Here is a 12689-nt window from a genome sequence, read left to right as displayed (position 1 = left end):
GACCTTCCTCTTGGTGGATGGCTGCCCCCAGCAGCTCCGGCTCCTCATCGGACACTATGTCCACAAAGAGTTCATCGATCTCCGCCCGTGCCTCATGGAGGTAGCGGCGGTTTACCTCCTTCACCTCCAAATGGATGGAGTCGAGAATGACCTGCTGCTCCTCCGCCTCATCCGCTTGGGCGACTTCAAACTCGCCCAGCGTGTCGGCCATGTTGAATCCAACAGCCAGAGGCGCTGGATTTGCATCACCTTCCACCGCTTCCTCCTTCAGCTTCGCGTCCTTCATGGCCGCATCAATCGCCCGCAGTTCTGCGCCCTCCTCTGTCTCCTCCTCCGTCGACTCTGGAGGCGTGCTAGCTGCAATCCAAGCGACGTGCGGGGCCTAGATCTCCTCCAGGAGATGCAACCGACGCTTCAGGTGAGCATTGCTTAGGTGATGCTCTGTTGTCAGGCCATGGCTATAGGCGGACAAAGATTTCTGAGCTGCGAGCGGATGTGGGGGTTGGTGGCGCGAAAAGGAGGGTAATGGGACTGGATAGGGGTAGGGGTCGCTGTCTGGCTTAAATAGTCGGGTTTGGCCCCTCGACCGACCCGTCGGAGCGACGTCCTCACCGGAACGATGGGTGTTCGTAAGGGTCCCGCACATTTGTGCGACACCTCCTCATATCTGTCCTCAATATGGGATGTATACAAGGGGTGCCGACCAGCCAACACATACAAGGCCGGTTTGAAGAGCTTCGTTGACCGGTCACTGACCGGGCGTATGAGGAGCCCGAGGGCTGTAGATGCTCTTGTTACCAAGCCCCTACATGGTTCGCTCTTGTTAGAGCATCTACAGTCGAGCGCCCCAAACCGGCTTCAAGCGCCAAGTCGGCCTGCCGGTTATTGACCGGTCACGAAAAATTGACACGGACGCCTCAAACAGGCCTCAAACGCCCGTGCTGTCCCGCACCCCTCATATCCAGCCCAAATATGTGGTGGATACGGGGCGGCCTGGGCGTGCCCGGCCCACCACTGACCCCACAAGTGCCTCCACAAAAAAACCATCCGGCTCCTTGCTCGGAACCCTAGCTCACTCACTCCTCTCCGTAGCTCTGTCCTCTCCTCTCCCCTCTCCGATTCCGATTCACCCCGGCGCAATGTCCAGCTTCGGCAGCGACTCCGGCTACGACCTCGACATCGACGAGGAGATGGCCCTCCGCATTGGCTTGGAGCGGTCCAAGATGGACACCGGTGGCAGCTCCGGATCTGCAGCGTCGCCGCGGCTCCCGCACCAACGCAGCGCGGACGCGGCAGCTGGACCCTCCCAGCCCGCGCTGAGCTCCCGCAGGACAACACAGTCTACACCGCCCCCACGTCGTCCCCTTCCCCCGTCGGCCGCTCCTCCGCGTGACCAGCGGTAGCGGTGGGTGCTAATCCCTGCGTCGTCGGCCCGCACGCGCACTCTGAAATAAAAGGCGTGCGCCACCCGCCGCGAGAGGCGGCGGGCAAGGGAGAGGGAAGCGGCGGAGCGGGCCGTGCGTCGTCGGCGCGGGATACCGGCGGAGCCCAATGAGGAGGAGCGGCTCCTCGCCGATGTCTATCATCGGTCGCTCGCGATGGCGGAGACGGACGCTCGCCGCCTTCGACTGAAGAACGCAACGGCCCTCTGGCTAGTCATAGAGCAGTCGGAGCGGGAGGCAAAGGAGGCAGTGGCGGAGGCGACTCGGCTCTCCATGCTGAAGCGCAGCAGGACAAGGTCGTCGCCGGATGAAGGGGCTGGTAGTCATGTCCTCATCCGACTCCGACAACAGCTTCACCTCCGACGACTACCAAGATTCTCCATCAGCCACGGGCGCCTACAGCTACGCCGGCGACCAGAAGTGGAAATGCCCGGTGAGGAAGTGGTGAAAAAGCTCCCTCTTATGTTTAATTATCATTTTTAATAGTTGAACTTGTCCGGCGATGAACTGCGGTGATCTTTTGGATGATGTAAAGTGGGTTTGTGTATTCATTATCCGTTTGATGTCGATTTCTTTGTCCGTTATTTGATCATGTAGAGTAGTTCATCACGTTGTAGTATGGATATAGGATGCCGAACATGATATACGTGAATGTGAAGAGGAAAATATAGCCGGATTTGCCGAGGTTGTAGATACTCTTACCAAGCCCCTGGTTCCTGGTGAAGTCTACGCACCGTCTAGTCCAACGACAGCTGCCTCAGTGCATCTCCGATCCGATGCTCAGGCCCTACAGTTGACAGGGTCCTCGTGTCGTTCCCCAGCTGCCTGCGCGCGCGTGACACTGCTGCGGCCGGCCGGCCGTCGTTAGGCAGCAACAAACACTGCTGCTGCTGCTGCTGCTACAGCGCACCGCAGCAACAGCTCTGTGGAGTGAACAGAAACCATCAATGGCGGACAGCAATGGGAGCCGCAGCGGGGCAGAGCGAATCCTCACTTGATTCATATCAGGCTAACAGAATAATTACAAGCAACAGATGCCCACAAGAATGGCGACCCTACCACCCCTCAACAACGACGACCAGCCAAGCCAAGCCAACCCACCATACACACATGGCGCCGCTACTCTACACCCTAATTTTAATCAGCATCAGAGAAACATTCTAGGGGTCCAAAACCCTGGGGCAATGCAAGAAGGTGCAAACACAACTCACTCAATGTCCTAACTGAAACGGAGAACACTGGTCACTGAACTTGATACCGACGGCCATGTCATGTCATGTCGCCTCAACCGCCGCCGGACGCGGCGGCTGCTGCTGCTCGATGGCGGCGACGGAGGCAGCCTTCTCGGGGCCCTCCTTGGGGCCGGCGCGCGCCAGGAGGTCCTCGTAGAGCGCGACGGAGTCCCGGGAGAACTCGGCGAGGGCCTCGAACATGCTCGCGAGGCCGATCTTGAAGCCGTTGAGGGTGACGTCGTGGGTGTCGCGCATGCAGTGGTGGTGCCGCGCCTTCTCCGCCTCCACCCGCCGCCGCAGCGCGCTCAGCGCCTCCTTGCGCTCCGACAGCTGCTCCATCCGCTGCCTCGCGTCCTGCTCCGGCCGGTGCTCCAGCAGCTTCGTCTCGATCACCTTGTTCTCCGCACGCTTGTACGCCGTCGCCTTCTTGTCCAGCTCCTTGGCCAGGCCGTCCACCTTCCGCTTCTGCTGCTGCTCCTCCCCTTGCTTCAGCCACAGCACCCTCACGCTCCGGTTGAAGTTACGCATGGTGAAGGGCACCCGCTTGTACGGGAACCTCGACAGCGTGGTGTGCCACTCGTGGCAGATCACGACCAGGGGCGGCGCGCCGGCCCTGTCAGGCGCGATCGAAGAGATCCCTCGGGAGTAACGGATGGTGTCCGTCACGATGAACTTGGACAGCCAGCCGTCAAGGGCTTCAATGTATGCTTTCTGAGCACTAACATAGCTCACAAAGCAGGACCTCCAATTCCTCAGTTCAACCTCCAGCCTGAGAGTGGCATGCCGCTGGGCATCGTTGCAGAATTTCCCATAAGCAGGGCAGGTGAAGGAATTCACCTCAAACATTATCTGTCGCTGTGCTTCATGAGACTCCACCATCACTTTCCAAGTTCTCGCAAAGCTGTCACGGAGAAGGGAAAAGCATCAGTATTCAGTGTAGCCACATCACAAATCCTACACACAAAACATGACATCAGCTTACCCGTGCAACAGCTCAACAAGCTGCGGTTGCAGTTCCTCGTCCCGTAATTTTTGTATTCTATCTGATATCGATTCTGCTGCTCGTAGAGAAACCCAGATCCTTGTGTACAAGTCTCTCACATTTGTCCGAGTCTTTTCAGCACAGCGCAGCTCTGAACCTTTGGCATCTTGGTTCCTCAGCTGGACACATTTCTTCTCGTATGTTTGTCGAATTTGATCTATGGCCTGTACAGAACCAAATCGTTTTTAATATAAATATAACAATACACGATACAACAGAGACATTGTGTTCGAACATGCCAGGAAACCATGAAGAAATGCTTGTGCACAAGAAACTACAGAAAATGGTCATAATGCATGGAAAACTAAGCACATTGCTTTTCATCAGTTCAAAAAATCACAGATAGCACTATCAGTAGTATGACCTTGTCAAAACCTTCAACTTAGCCTCATTTACTAAAGACACACGAACCCAAAGACAAGATACATTTTAATTTCAAGGTGGCGTCAGTCTTTTTCAATTAATTAGTTGCCTTAACCATAGATAGATCAATAGCAACTTGCTAAGAAAGATATGATGTATTCTTTGTATATTTATACAATCACAGGAAAGATCAAATGACTACAGCAGATACATAACCCACCTTAACTTCTTCATACAGTTTCTTCTCCCAGGCATACAATCTCCCTAATGTCTGCGAGTGACTTCCTGACTTCATCCCACCATAGTCATCGAATATGTCGCTCTTATTAGTCTCACTCTTCTCTGTCCACGACAAGCTGTTCGAGCTTGCTCCCAGCTCGCTCCTATAGGATGAAGATGACACAGACGAGGGAGACCGGTGCCACGCAATGGCATGAATTATCTTCGACGGGCTCTCTGCACCAAGACAGAGATATCAATGTCAATACCATCAACCGAAGACACACCTAATCTGTTGTCTGTACTCTGCAGTGTATGGATGTATATCAATCAAAAGCCAATCCTTGTACTGTGCTGTTCTAAGTTCTACCAGAACTGAAAAGTGCAGATTTCATGGTGTTCATCATGAAGCAGGCGCCTTTAGTCATTTGCACCCCAAAAGGACCACTTTGGCAATCAAGAACCACAAGTGGTAGCATCAAAAGGGCTAAAAAAATTGGGCCAGGACATGACTGCAAAGTTAGAAAAGGGGATAACAAATTGACTGTGTGCGCATATTACATCAGCCGAGAATATTCAAAGCCACTTTTTATGAGATTATGCTCTGCCTAATCTCCAGGGGCACATGCGAGCCCTAAACAAAGAACAGCACCATCTAAAAATTCCATGCCACCATGAGTATTAAAAGAGTGGTGTATCCAAACCAAATGCATCTAATGGCACAGGGCCTTTCGCTGATGGAGATTTGTGAAATCCACTCATGTCTCGCACCAGCTTTACGCCCAAATCTTGCAGTTTTCCCACAAACAGAAAAAAGGGGTTCGGCCGCGTTTGGGGCGAAAGATCGAGCAGGTTGCGGTGGCAGAGAGAAATGGAGGCGAGAAAAGTTGGGGGAAGGCGATAAAGGCCGGACCTTTGAGCTCGGGGGCACGGGCGGCGGCCTCGAGCATGCCGGAGACCTCCTTCCCGGCCTCCGCGGCGCGGGACAGGAGCTCCTCCACCTCCTTCAGCGCCGCCAGGAGCTCGCGGCCCGGCTGCACCATGCCGACCTCCAGCCCGCCGCCGTTGTTACCCGTCGTCACCTCGCCCACCTCTTTCGCCCCTTCCTGCTTGGCCACTCCAAGCGAAGAATCTGCTTTAGGGTTTTTAGCCGCCGCCGCCGCCGCCTTCTCCCCCTCCCCCTCGTTCTCGTCCTCGTCCTCGTCTTCCTCTTCCGCCTCCTCCAGGTCTGGGATCCCCTCCCGCTCCCTGACGGCGCGCATCTCCTCGTCGCTGATGGCCGCGGCTGCGGCCGCCACCTCCTCCGTCCCGTAGAACGGGTTGAAGAAGTCCCACCCGCCGACCGCCGACGCCGCGGGGGGCGGCGGGGGCGGCGTCGCCGGGGGCGTGTAGTAGTACGGGCGGCCCATCTCGGGCGTCCCCATTTCCGGCGTGCGCGCGCCGCAGTCCTCCTGCTCCTCCTCGGGCGGCGGCGCCTCCGTCTGCCGCTGCGGCGGCGGGGGCGAGGGCGTGGGCGAGGGGGCCGAGGGCATCAGCGCCTGCGCCGGCTTGGGCGACCCGGGGGGCGAGGCGGTGGGAGTGGGGAGCGTGATGAGTATCGGCGCCGGCGCGGTGTGGCGCGCGACAAAGACGTCGAGCGCGTCGGCGACGGCGCGCAGGGCGGCCGCGTAGCCGGCGTGCGCCGCGGCCAGCGCGAACCTCCGGTCGGCGGCCGCCTTGATGAGGCGCTTCCGGTCGCGGCACACCGCCACGGGGTCGCCGCCCGCGCCCACGCCGCCGCCGCCGCCGGCGAGCCGGGAGGCGGCGCAGTTCCCCATCGGAGCCTACCCCGCCCTACCGAGGGTTTATTAGAGCAGGGTTTAGCGCAGAGCGCAGGGGGGGAGAGCGAGGGTGGGGTGGGGGAGTCAAAGTCAAAGTGGGAGAGTGTGAGGCTGTGACAGTGAGAGTGAGGGAGAGGGAGGGGTGGGGTGGGGGGAGGCGGTGTTGGTTCTTGTCAGGTGGTGGAGAGGGGTGAAATTTTGTTGGTTGTGGGAGGGGAGGGGAGTGGGCTGGTGGGGAGAAAGGTAGGAGGAGGAGTGGGGAGGGGGAGGAGGACCTCCTAAATTCTGGTGATGATGGCAGAGAATCTTTGGGTGATTTGTTTATGTGGGGCTCAGGATTTGGGTCCTGTGTAGGTTTTGGGACTTGGGGAGGAGTGACTGATGACAGTTGGTGAACAGTCTTCATGGGAGATCAAAACAACTTTGTTAATGACAAGAGAGTAGCAGTGCTTAACAGCCCACATTTAGTCCTCTCTGGTTTGCATGAATTTCGTAGGAAAAAACATTAATTCAGACCAAATGAAAAAATCCCTACCCTTATATACTACTCCAGGTATGTGCTTACTTAGACTATGTATGTGCAATGTATGTTTTATACAACATATAATGTACCGAGATATGCATTCGCATACGTAACTTGACGAAAGGGCGTAACAGAATAAGCAACCACAAAATGGACCCCTGGAACATTGCTTGCAACAGTAAATGGAACATTAATAATACAGTACGGTGGAATTGAAATAGGAAGAAAATCTAGATTTAAATGATGATAATTAGTTGATGCCAAAGATATAATATTAGTCGCGCAATTTAGAGAATAAATTAATGGATGCGGAATTGAAGAAAACAATATGTGCAATGTGGTACTATTTGGGTAGGTGGAGGAGATTGATGACACAATGAGATGTTTTTTATGGCCTCGGCTGATCGCATGAAACAAAACTTATTTTTTCGTATAGACAATTTATGTGTGTCGTAGTATAATATTTCTATAGATGTGTTCCTTTCATATTTTTCTTACACTGTGATAGTGACAGGTGAGCCATAGCGTAAGTCCTCGCAAAGGTGGCAGGAGAGGTATGTAGACCCAAAATGTTGAGGTTTCAGAGCTGGGATGCTCGTGTACCACCAAAACTGGAACCCACTCATGCCCCTCGATGTTCAAAGAAATGACCAACAAAGGAGAGGGTAGACCGGCGATGAGTTGAAGCAAAGTGTGTGAACCTAAGAAGGTTTATGTTACTTTCTTTGAAATATGGTTCACATGCACCATGTTAGAATACACGTGTTGGTTGCCCACTCAAGGCCTATGTGGGCCAAAGAATTTGAGAGACATATAGACAAGAAATAGTGTGAATATAACATGTGCAATCCCACTATGACTAAAAAAACAAATCAATAATTGAAAAAATGTGGGTTCATCAAATGAGAAAGAAATCAAGATTAGGTGTATGGCATAGCTATCATGACACGTTTCTAGACGCAGTGGCGGAGCTTCATGGGGGCCAACCTGGGCCATGGCCCCCCAGGTTACAAGAAAACACATATATATTCCTTTGTATTAGGCCTATTTTTCACTTAAAAACAACTGAAATAGTTATGTTTCCCCCTCTCCCGCCCATGCCCCCTCATAATTTTAGCTCAAGCTCCGCCGTGTCTAGATGTTCTAACCTCTTGTTGTAGCGACCTAGGGAAGTATGAAAAGCATCTACTTCCAAGAAAGAATCATCATCTCTCCTCCTCCTTCCTTGAGAGTCATCAGCTCCCCTTCTCTCCCCTCCTCCTCCGGCGACATCATTGGGGAGGGAGAGGAGGCCAGAGCTCCGATATACGTAGTAGTTTTAGATGAAAGCTTGAGTCTGGACTTGTCTTAAGGGCGTATGATGTCATGATGTATGTCGATGAACTCCGGTGTCAGTGAGCGATAATGGATGGCAGCGGGGAGTTTCCGCTCGTTGTCCATGGTAGTCGACAATGCAGTGAAGACGAAACATATTCCTTTGCTGCTGGAAGAGCTGCAAAAGTATTTGAACCTAAGGAAGTTTATGTTACTTTGTGTAGGATCGAGAAGAGGTGTCTAGAGGGGGGTGATTAGACCCTCAACAAAGAAAAGTAGCAGTTTTTAATTTCTTTAAGTTAAGGTGGATTTTTAGTGCAAGTTTAAACATTCACAATACATTTCAAGCAAGCATGGCAAGAGTATATGAGCAGCAGAAAGTAAAGCATGCAACTTGCAAGAAAGTAAGGGATGGGATTGGAGTGTGCAAACGCAATTGGAGGCACGGAGATTTTTGGTGTGGTTCCGATAGGTGGTGCTATCGTACATCCACGTTGATGGAGACTTCAACCCACGGAGGGTAACGGTTGCGCGAGTCCACGGAGGGCTCCACCCACAAAGGGTCCACGAAGAAGCAACCTTGTCTATCCCACCATGGCCATCGCCCACGAAGGACTTGCCTCACTTGGGTAGATCTTCACGAAGTAGGCGATCTCCTTGCCCTTACAAACTCCTTGGTTCAACTCCACAATCTTGGCGGAGGCTCCCAAGTGACACCTAACCAATCTAGGAGACACCACTCTCCAAAAGGTAATAGATGATGTGTTGATGATGAACTCCTTGCTCTTGTGCTTCAAATGATAGTCTCCCCAACACTCAACTCTCTCTCTCTCTCTCACTAATTTGGATTTGGTGGAAAGATGATTTGAGTGGAAAGCAACCTGGGGAAGGCTAGAGATCAAGATTCTTGTGGTAGGATTGGAATATCTTGATCTCAACACATGAGTAGGTGGTTCTCTCTCAGAAAATAAATGCTGGAAGTGTAGGCACGTTCTGATGGCTCTCTATGCGAATGGAGGATAGATGGAGGGGTATATATAGCCTCCACACAAAATCTAGCCGTTACACACAATTTACCAAACTCGGTGGGACCGAATACTCAAACTCGGTCAGACCGATTTAGTTCAAAATGTGAACGTTAGGATTTTTGGTTGGACCGATATGATCAACTCGGTGGGACCGATGTGCTAGGATTAGGGTAAAACCTAAACTCAGTTTGACCGATTACACAAACTCGATGAGACCGATTTTGGTAATAAGCAAAATAGAGAGTTGGTCGAGCAACCTCGGTGGTACCGATTGCATATCTCAGTGAGACCGAAATTATTGCAGTAGGCAACAGAGAGTTTGCAAGCCCATCTCGGTGAGACCGAGATCCCATCGGTGAGACCGACTGATTAGGGTTTCTGGCAGTGGCTATGTCAAGTGAACTCCGTGGCGCCGGATAGATCAAATCGGTGGGGCCGAGTTTGACTTTAGGTTTAGGACATATGTGGATATGAGAAAGGGGTTGAGAGCTTTGGAGCATATCACTAAGCACTTTGAACAAGCAAGCCATTATGCAACACCTCATCCCCTTTTAATAGTATTGTCTTTTCCTATGGACTCAATGTGATCTTGGATCACTAAAATGAAAATGTAGAGTCTTGAGCTTTTGCCAATCTTGTCCTTAGTTTCTTGAAAGGATTCCACATCCTCTTGTCCATGCCACTCCACTGTTGAACTCATCTAAAATATACTAGGTAGAAGTATTAGTCCAGCAAGAGATATGTTGACATTAATTACCAAAACCACCCAAAGAGCACTTGTGCTTTCACTTTGTTTGAAGCATGGTTCACGTGCACTATGTTAGAATACACGTGTTGGTGGTTGCCCACTCAAGGCATATGTGGACCAAGGAATTTGAGAGCCATATAGACAAGAAGAGCGTGAATATAATGTCATGCATGTCCAATCCCACGATGAATAATAAATAAATAAATCAGTGATTGAAAAAATGTGGGTTGATCAAATGAGAAAGAAACCAATATTAGGTGTAATGCATAACTATCATGACACAACTCTAGAAGCAGTGGCAGAGCATCATGGAGGCCAACCTGGGCCATGGCCCCCCATCTCACGAGAAAACATGTATATATTCCTTTGTATTAGGCCTATTTTTCACTTAAATCAGCTGAAATAGTTATGCTTCCTCCTCTCCAACCCATTCCCCTCATAGTTTTAGCTCAAGCTCTGCCCTGTCTAGAAGTTCTAACCTCTTGTTGTAGCAACCTTGGGAAGTAGGAAAAGCGTCGATTTCCAAGAAAGAATCATCCTCTCTCCTCCTCCTCCTCCTTCTCCTTCCTTGAGAGTCACCAGCTCACCTCCTCTCCCCTCCTCCTTTGGCCACATCACTGGGAAGAGAGAGGACGTCAGAGCTCCAGTATACATAATAGCTTTAGATGAAAGGACTTGTCTTAAGGGTGTATGGCGTCATGATGTATGGTGATGAACTCCGGTGCCAGTGGGCGACAACAGATGGCGGCGGGGAGCTTTCGCTTGGCGTTCATGGTGGTTGATGATGCAGTGAAGATGAAATGTATTCCTTTGCCCTTGGAAGAGCTGCAAAAGTGTGTGAACTAAAGGAGGTTTATGTTACTTTCTTTGAAACATGGATTGGGACATACTATGTTAAAATACACGTGCTGGTTGTCCACTCAAGGCCTTTGTGGACCAACGAATTTGAGAACCATAGAGACAAGAAAAAAAGTGAATATAATGTCATGGATGTGCAATCCCACGATGACTTATAAACCAATATATCAGTATTTGAAATTATGTGGTTTCATAAGATGAGAAGAAAATTCAAGATTTGGTGCATGGCATAGCTATCATGACATGATTCTAGAAGTTCTAACCTCTTATTATAGCAACCTAGGGAAGTAGGAAAAGCATCGACTTTCAAGAAATAGTTATCTTGTTTCCTCATACTCCTCCTCCTTCCTTGAGAGCCACCAGATCTAGCCTGCCTCCTCTCCCATCCTCCTTCGACAACATCGTTGGGGGGGGGGAGGTCGGAGCTCCACTAGCATAACTCATTACGTTGTCTTCCTTATCCAACTTCAACTAATTTGCTCATGTTTGAAAATAATTAATGGGTATTCACAATCATAGAAGATGTCCAAGATAATATATTTGTATATGAAAGTTATCTTCCTTATACTAATCATTCATGAATTGTGTGTATGACCAATATTGTGATTGTCAAGCTTCAATAGATTTCACTTTCTAAACCCAATGTGAAGCTACTACTAGGCATGATATGAACATATAATTTTAACTTCATGACATTCAATTCATTCAACAATTTACTCATAGGATATAAGTGAAGTACAAGAGTAGATGACAAACTACTCCAAAAAGATATAAGTTAAGATGAAGCGAGTAGTTAAGTAAATGGGTAGCTATTTGAGGACTCTCCCTCATTTTAAAACTTTTAGATCTAAGTATTTTATTAAAATAGCAAGCAAAACAAAATAAAATGTCATTCCAAAAATAGCACACATCATGTGAAGAAGCCAAAACTTAGGCTCAACCGAGGCTAACCGATAATTGTTGTGTTTGCTTGTGATAAATGCAGATCTTACATTGTTGATTCCAAAGTAATTGTTCACACGGATCATGCTGCTATCAAATACCTTATGGAAAAGAAAGATGCTAAACCTAGACTCATTAGGTGGGTTCTTTTGCTACAAGAATTTCACTTGCATATTACCGATAGGAAGGGAGCTGAGAATCCCGTAGCTAATAACTTGTCTAGGTTAGAAAATATTCTTGATGGCCCACCACCTATTGATGATAGCTTTACCGATTAACAACTAGCTGTCATAAATGCTTCTCATAATACTCTTTGGTATGCAGACTATGCTAATTATATTGTTGCTAAATTTATACCACCTAGCTTTACATAGCAACAAAAGAAAAATTCTTCTTTGATTTAAGACATTACTTTTTGGATGATCCACATCTTTATAAAGAAAGAGTAGATGGTATTATTAGACATTGTATACCTGAGCATGAGCAAGAACAAATCCTATAGAAGTGTCACTCCGAGGCTTACGGAGGACACCATGCAGGAGACAGAACTGCACACAAGGTACAATTTGGCTTTTATTGGCCTACTCTTTTCAAGGATGCTCGTAAGTTTGTCTTATCTTGTGATGAATGTCAAAGAATTGGTAATATTGATAGACATCAGGAAACGCCTATGAATTATTCACTTGTTATTGAACCATTTGATGTTTGGGGATTTGATTAAATGGGGCTTTTTTCTTCCTCGAATGGGTACACTACTGCAGGATACTGCTAACGCGACACTACGATCAGACACCCTTTGCCGAAACCGTGTGCGATGCAATAATCATAAACGGTGGTGTAAAAATCCATCAAAAAGGTGCAAAACATTTGCAATGGCAGAGCCATCAAACACGGTTCATATTTTAACTACGTGTGCGATGCACGACACACGGTTAATCCATTTAAACTGTTTGCGATGAGGCAGAAAAACAGAAACGGGCAGCCATAACAATGTGTGTGCAATGCAGGCACACGGTTAATCCATTCGAACTGTTTGCGATGAGTTAGAACAACAGAAACCGGCAGCCATATCAATGTGTGTGCAATATACGACATACGGTTAACTCGAACGAACTGTTTTCGATTAGGGAACACAGCAGAAACGGTTCAACTTAACAA

The 12689-nt window shown here is 49.5% G+C and overlaps 1 protein-coding gene across 1 annotated transcript; it reads right to left on the bottom strand.

Moving 5' to 3' along the window:
* Nucleotides 1–2421: 2421 nt before the first annotated feature.
* LOC125510259 (protein ALTERED PHOSPHATE STARVATION RESPONSE 1) lies at nucleotides 2422–6290 on the bottom strand. The gene is made up of 4 exons (XM_048675380.2): nucleotides 5212–6290; nucleotides 4300–4535; nucleotides 3657–3880; nucleotides 2422–3575 (listed from the first exon to the last, which is right to left on the bottom strand). Exons 1-4 carry the CDS (start codon nucleotides 6113–6115, stop codon nucleotides 2717–2719), a joined length of 2223 nt encoding a protein of 740 aa, XP_048531337.1. The 5' UTR covers nucleotides 6116–6290; the 3' UTR covers nucleotides 2422–2716.
* Between the last annotated feature and the right edge of the window lie 6399 nt (nucleotides 6291–12689).

This window comes from Triticum urartu, chromosome 5A (assembly GCF_056163025.1).
Source record: "Triticum urartu cultivar PI428250 chromosome 5A, HENAU_Tu73, whole genome shotgun sequence".
NCBI classification, from domain to species: domain Eukaryota; kingdom Viridiplantae; phylum Streptophyta; class Magnoliopsida; order Poales; family Poaceae; genus Triticum; species Triticum urartu.
Note: the sequence above shows the minus strand (reverse complement) of the source record. Positions and strands in the feature narration are given on the sequence as shown.